The 7744-nt window shown below is 36.9% G+C and overlaps 1 protein-coding gene across 1 annotated transcript; it reads left to right on the top strand.

Moving 5' to 3' along the window:
- Window positions 1-701: 701 nt before the first annotated feature.
- Window positions 702-1649, top strand: LOC103267046 (olfactory receptor 56A3-like). The gene has a single exon (XM_008064652.1). The coding sequence runs from the start codon at window positions 702-704 to the stop codon at window positions 1647-1649; it is 948 nt and encodes a 315-aa protein (XP_008062843.1).
- Window positions 1650-7744: the final 6095 nt, after the last annotated feature.

Below are 7744 nucleotides of genomic sequence, written 5' to 3'. Positions count from 1 at the left end.
TTTAATGTCTGGATTTCATTCAGCTCCTGGCCAGAGAATTCTTTCTTGTTTGCCTACTCGTGGATGTATTCAAGACATTGAAATATTGGTACAGTCATGGGCATGGGTAGGAGCATGGGCACAGGAATAAGTATGGGTATAAGTATAGATAGAATAGAGGTATAGATGTAGACATGGATTGGTTTTATTTATTGTCATCAGGAGATTGATTCTTTGTACCCAGTTCATCATGCTTCTGAATACACTCAGCTTTTACTCCCTGAACACTTGAAAGGGTTTAGCTTTTAGAATGTATTTCTATACATTAAACTGAAATGTTTTCTATACATTAAACCAAAATGTCTTCTCAGTCTTTATTTCTTTGATTTTTATTTGTTTCATTTACATAACACTTGATGTTTAAACAATTTCTGATGTATTAAATAGTAATCAAGGAAACAAAATGGGAAGAGAAACTTACACAAAAGAAAATGTCAAATGAAACAGATGAAAAGAAAAATATGGGAGACATAATTTTATGGCCATCTCTTACCTGTAAAAAATGTGCTAGGCACAAGGGATGTGGGTGAATGAGGTGAATTATGTCCTTTACCTCATGGATCTTATGGGCTAAGTGCATAGTCATCAAAGACAATAGAAGAATTAACTCCCTCTCTCTTCTTCAGCTACTTAATGACATCTACCTCACTAAAGCCACGCTAATGCCACATTATCGCAACAGCTCCCTCCCTATTGAAGTCTCTGAGTTTCTCCTGAACTGTTTTGTCAACTCTCCCAGCTGGCAGCTCTGGCTATCCCTGCCCCTCAGCCTCCTCTTCCTCCTAGCCATGGGAGCCAATGTCACCCTTCTGATTACCATCTGTCTGGAGGCCTCGCTGCATGAGCCCCTGTACTACCTGATCAGCCTTCTCTCCCTGCTGGACATCGTACTCTGCCTCACCGTCATTCCCAAGGTCCTGGCCATCTTCTGGTTTGACCTCAGGTCCATCAGCTTCTCTGCCTGCTTCTTCCAGATGTTCATTATGAATAACTTCCTACCCATGGAATCATGCACCTTTCTGGTCATGGCCTATGACCGCTATATGGCCATCTGCAAGCCTCTGCATTACCCATCCATAATCACTGATCAATTTGTGGCAAAGGCTGTTGTCTTCATCTTGGCTCGAAACACATTTCTCACTGCACCCATTCCCATCTTCTCTGCCCGTCTCCACTACTGTGGAAAAAACATAATTGAGAACTGTATCTGTGCCAACCTATCTGTGTCTAAGCTCTCTTGTGATAGTGTTGTCCTTAACCAAATCTACCAGTTAATTGTGGCCTGGACTCTTCTGGGCTCTGATCTCATCCTTATCTTCCTTTCCTATATTTTCATCTTCCAAGTTGTTCTTAGACTCAAAGCAAAAAGGGCAGCCACTAAAGCTCTAAGCACTTGTGGCTCGCATTTTATTCTCATCCTGTTCTTCAGCACCATCCTGCTGGTTTTTGTTTTTACTCATATGGCCAAGAAAAAGGTTTCCCCTGATATTCCTGTCTTACTTAATGTCCTACACCATGTAATTCCTGCGGCTTTGAATCCCATTGTTTATGGGGTGCGAACCCAGGAGATTAAACAAGGAATTTGGAAATTGCTGAGAAAGGGGCGATGACATCAGAAGGTAATTGTATCCTTACTTTGTATTTCTGGATCAAGAATACTCAAAATCACAATTGAAAGGCAAAAACTGAAGGATAGGAATACAGTCTTATCTTCTCTCTGAACATGTCTGATATTAACTAAATGCTTTCCCTCTTACCCAGAGGCATATCCTACTTCTTACTATTCTATGATTTCCTAGAAAAGACTAAGGATATAGATGTATAATCTCCCACCATGCTACCCAGGCTGGAGGTTATAAATTTTGATGAACTAAGTAAGCATCAAACCCAAATGATACTGATTAAATCTTTAATGGAGCCAGTGGAGACAGAAAATTGATACTCACTTAAATATCTGTGGCTGATGGGGATAGCGCATAGGTTTTGGAATAATAAATGTAATATCAAAAGCCAACTGTTAAAAATATTTAACCATTGCCATTAGCATTTTTCTTCAGACATTCAAAAATATTTATTGAAAGTTGTTTGTGTCCAACTTAGTACTAGAAAATTGAACTTTAACATAAATAAATCTTGGTTCTGTTACTCAAAGAGCACCCAGTCTAGTGGAAAAGGCAGAAATGTGTAAAATCAACTATATTGCAATGTAATTAGAGTTAGATTAAAAATACAAATAGCACTCTGAAAAATCAGAAGAGAGAGGAATTTGTTTCTCTAGATGGGACAAGAAGACTATACACAGAAAGTAGGATGATGGATGGGCAAAATAATAAGGGAAGAACATGACAGGAAGCTGAGTCACCGTAGACTACAGCAGTGAAGCATAAAAATTATTTGTTTATTTATGGAATAGAGTGTAACCCCCTATGTCTTCCCAATCCCAGTCAATGTCAACTCCATACATCTAGGTTTTTTAAGCTAAAAACATTAAAGGTATTCTTGTCTCCCACTTTCCCTCATTACTAATACCTAACCATCAGTTAATCCTATCTAGATGCCTCAGAATCTCATCACTTTTCCCCATCTGCTATGCACAAGCCCAAGCCACCTCATCTTCCTTCTAGATTATTATAATGGCCTCCTACCAGCGGAGAGGGATTATTTTTCCTTCTGCTATTGCTTCCCTATAGTTTAGACCAAATATAGTAGCCTGAAATGTAGCAGGCCAATCATATCACTGCTAGACACAAGAGTTCTGCATGGCTTCACGACTAAAAGAGAAAGCAAAATCTTTCCATTGGCTTACAAGGCCTTACACAATCTGACACTCATCTACCTATCTGGCCTCTTTCTTTAGTCCACTATATCCAAACTCACTCCCTCTTATTTCCTCAAAAACATGAATCACAATCCTGCTTCTGAGACATTTTGCTTGTTCTCTCTTTCCACATAGCTCTCTCTGCCTCAGTTCCATCAGGTCTCCCTGAGAGAGTATTTAAAGTATTCAAAGATATTCTTCCAAAATACAGTTTTCTAATGTCTTCTGTGTTTCACTGATCTACATAGTATTTATCACAGACTAATGACCACAAATTTTATTCATTTATTTGTTTAGTCCATCTCCCTTCACTAAAACGTAAAACTTAAGCAGCATGAGACCAGGGTTTTGTGCCTGTTACCACTGCTGTGCCTCCAACATCCACAAACAGTGAGTGACATGTGATAGAGACCCATAAACATTTGCTAAATATATACTTTAATAAATGATTGAATGTCTGCTAGTTACTAGGAATATAGTTTAGATATGGTCTTCATACTGGTGTGTGTATGTGTGTGTGTGTGTGTATACGTGGTTTTTACAATGGACATCAAGAGTAAGAGAGAGCATATTTCCCACATGATCCCATAGTCTGGGAAACTGTTTGGAGGATGCCATAGGAGCAGGTGGGGGCTTGGGAACAAGTTCAGAAGTGTACTTCTGGGCACTTTGAGTATGAATACTCAAGAGACATACAACTGGAAATTTATAGTAAGGGCTTGGACTTATAGGTTTGGCTCTTAAATAAGAAATGAACTTTTGAATTTGTTACAAATTGTAATTGAAGCCATTAAAATAGAAGAGATGGCCTAGGGAAAGAGTATAATAAAGCAAGAATAGAAGAAATCCCACCAATGGGCCCTGAAGAGCCCCGCAATATCCGTAATTTCTGGAGTAGGGAGAATAGCATGGAGAGAAAACAAGGAAGTGGTGGTCAGGGGAGCAGAAGCAAAAGCAAGAATGTCACTGGAGAAAGGACTTCAAAATGGACTGTAATCAGTAAGGAGATATGGTTGACTGCATTCAAGGCCACCCTCAGAATGTAAAAAGTCTTTGTCAATGTCAATAATTTAATGTTTAAAATGCATTGCAACATTTATAGTTCTATTAGAAAATGTATAGTCTTATCAACAAAAACTTAGAATGGTTAGAGAATAAATTTTTCTGCATGTGTATATTGCCCATTCAGTGCACACAAAGATTCTTCATAGTGTTAAGGTATCATTTCTTCCTGTTCAGTACAGGTAGCATTTCTTCATGTTCTTTATTGACAAGTGTGCCTTTCTTACTAATTCCACATTTTTCACTACAAGAAAATTGTAGCAATGTTGCTATTACTCACAATATCATAACACTTTGGAACATGTTTCTTTGAAATTAAACAGATATTCTTGCCTCTACAATTCCCTGGTAGCATTTATTTAATACCTGCAACAGCATTACTCATGGTACTGCATAATCCATTGTGCCACCCATGAATGATGGTTTTTATTGACTCTCTCAAAGGTTGTTACTCTTCTTCAGTAATGATGATCACAAACGCAAGTGTTGTCCAGACTATGCAGTAAAATGTGAACAATAATTCATTTTCTGGTCATATTAAATTCATTCTTCATTTTACCACATATTTTCTTAAACTCTTTAGGCCACAACCAATGCTTTCCTGTAGTAAAATATTTCAGTGTTGACCATAGTCTCCCCAGGGATTTATATAATATCATGCCCACAGGCATCTTCCATGACACTCCACGATAAAATAAATGTCTAAAAGAAGGACATTTTCATTTGCTCTTGGAATCAAATTAGAAAGCTTTTCAATTTCATTGGCAATAAGACTTATTGTAATGCATCATATTAAAATGAACCCAATTTTATGGAATACTCAAATTTAAATTACAAACAAAAACATTTATTTTATATGCAGATGTGGAGTATATATGTCTAAAGATTCTATGCACAAGCTAGTGGTATAAAATTGATTGATTAATTAATTATAAGTTTATTAAGAAAAAATGTTTTTATTACCTTTATTTCAAAAAAGTCATTAACTATGCTGTTGTAATACAGAAACCAACATAGTCTGCCTTCACAGTCAGGAAGACTTGGTCTGGTTCAGGAGTTCATACCATGCATATGGTAGGAATAAAGGTTGTTCTAATTCAGAACTATTCCATCAAATCCAAGAGAATCAGTTGACTGAATTTAGATATACTTAGACATTGTCAAATCCTATCAAATAACTGGCATAGAACTTAGATAACATTTACTTGTTTGAAAAAGTCTTTCATAATTTTTATTCTGTATATTTCAGTTTGTCTTAATAATTTTTTGGTCCAATGACGAGCTAAGTTCTTCAAATCTTGGGCTCACTAACATGTGTAAGAGTATGGTCAAGGGCCCACTTACCCAGGTATAAGAAGGACTATGTTCATTCCTGTTTTGGTTATCTAATAGTATCATATAATAATAAACATTTTATTATGCTATTGATTTTGTACATTATGAATTAAGGAAGGAAAAAAGTGGGAAAATGTTTTCTGCACAAAAATAACTGGGCTAACAGCTGGGATAGATTGAATTACTAGACTACTGTGACAGTTAGACCTTGTATATAGGCTTACTATGTTGCTCAGGCATTTTGTCAATGGAATTCCTTGGTTCGTCTCTATGTGACCTATGCAGTTAGAATGTCCAATATGGTTTCATTACTCACATGTCTGACTCCTGGGTTGAAATGGCTAGAATCTCTGAGCATAGCTGGCTATAAACCTCTCTCTGTAAGGCTTGTTCATATGGCTAGCTTGAGCTTCCACACAGCAAAACTGTCTCAGAACAATCAGACATCACCCTAAACAACTCATCCAATAGATCCAGAAGGAAGAAACAAAGCTTCTTATGAGCTTGTCTCAGTATTCAAGCAATTTCATTTCCAACACATTCAGTAAATCAAAAATGAATCCAAGAGTTATCACAGATTCAGAACAAAGGAATCACACAAGAGATTGAATTCTGACTAGCATGTTACATTGGGGGACATCTTTTGAGATTAACTATAAGAGATGCTAATGAGAAGCAAAGTAAGTTAAAGTCTAAATGTTTCCATTCTCAGGTACAGGTAAAGTGTGTAAACCCTTATTGGTGTTGAATTGTACCCCATATCTTTAAATTAAAATAAATACATAAATAACTAATAAATAAATAAATGTTTCCATACTCTTTAGCTTCCAGTCAAGAGAGAATAAAAGGGACTGAATTTAACTTTCTAAAGGAGATAAACAAACAAATACTGACCTATTATGCAATGGGGGACATTAGACATCAGGCAAATAAGGATGGTGATTTCTGAAACATGAGAAACAAGTGAACTCAGCACACATTCCATTTGCTTCCTTGAAAGAGTTCCCAGACTGCAGTAAAAGGAGGAGGAATGGAGCCAAGTAGAGCTCTGTGGAGTCCTCGAGTTGAGGAGTTATAGTTGGAAGAGGCAAAAGACCAAAGCAGCTAAAGTCACAGGATGGAATACTGGAAAAGAGAGAGCTGCAAATAGAGAGAAGCCTGGAAATCTACAGCAGATTTTTCTCAAGTTATGAATGTATTCAAGTGAGGAGACTACTTGAGGTGGGGGAAGAGAGAAAGGCACTGTAAAGAATTTGAAAGAACAGGACCTAAAATAGTATCTGTTCCTATGATCCAAAAAGGAACACATCATAATTCAAAAGGCATTGGATAGAATTCTCAGAGGGTTTTTCCTCAGGAGTGAGCAGCAGTACAAAATAATTAAGTCTACTCACATAAAGCAAAATGTAAAGATTTTTAAAATACAGTGTTTATTGAAAATAAAGATAATATCATATTTATAACTCAACAACATTTATACATATTTAGTTTGTATAAATGAACATAAATCGGATAAGCATGCTGAAGACTGATTAGAAAGATATATTTTAAGTACATTAGAGTTTTCACTTTTCTAAAAGGAAGTGAAAGAGGAGAAATGCTGGAATATGCCGAGAGAAATAAAGCAAAAGAAGGGCATGTAAAACCTGATGCTTGTTCTCATTACATTGTGGGTGTGAATTCACATGAGGTTCAAAACGAAAATTAAAAATAAAAGGTGGAGGCAAGAGGGTTGCCTGAGCTCAGGGGTTCAAGAGCAGCCTGAGCAACATGGTAAGACCTCATCTCTATGATAAAATCAAAAAATTAGCTGGGCGTGGTGGCACATGCCTGCAGTTTTAGCTACCAGGAAGACTGAGGCGGAAAGATTACCTGAACCCAGTAGACTGAGGCTGCGATGGCCATGAGCATGCCACTGCACTCCAGCCTGGGCGACAGAGTGAGATTCTAACTCAAAAAATAAAAATAAGATAAATATAGGGGAAAAAATCATGTTTTCTAGCTAATATCCAGGTATATATAAATCCAGTTTTTAAATCTCTCACTGCAGCAAAAATTATTATAGGACATTCCTCTCTGAAAAATACAATGCATTTTCTCAGTAACATTTTGTTCAATTTTCTCTTGTACTCTTATTGTCACAATTATAAATTAACACCAATCCATTCAGCAGCATGATTTGAACAGTACCTATCAAGAATAACAAGCAGGAAGTCCACAAGAATTTCTAGGTTAGTTTATTGGATCCATGGAAGGTGCTGTGTGTGCATAGGCAGATAATTATGAACACATATAGATGTGTATGTAGGATCCCTATACCCAGGGAACTTACTACCACTTATAGAAGACACAGTTAATGTAAGACTGGATTGTCAAAAGTCTTTCATTCCTGAAAGAAAGAAAATCATTTAATTATCCCATTTGACTGCCTACGTGTCCCAGGAGAGTCCTTTGGTCCCCAAGGAATTGAATAGTTCTTAGGAGGCAGGT

Source organism: Carlito syrichta, unplaced genomic scaffold (genome assembly GCF_000164805.1).
Source record: "Carlito syrichta isolate Samal-C Ts95f unplaced genomic scaffold, Tarsius_syrichta-2.0.1 Scaffold307833, whole genome shotgun sequence".
In the NCBI taxonomy this organism is placed as follows: domain Eukaryota; kingdom Metazoa; phylum Chordata; class Mammalia; order Primates; family Tarsiidae; genus Carlito; species Carlito syrichta.
The sequence above is the reverse complement of the archived record's forward strand: the minus strand, read 5'-3'. Positions and strand labels throughout refer to the sequence as shown.

What these genes read in the sequence shown, in the direction of transcription:
- LOC103267046 (XM_008064652.1), top strand. Translation starts at nt 702, where the DNA reads ATGCCACATTATCGCAACAGCTCCCTCCCTATTGAAGTCTCTGAGTTT.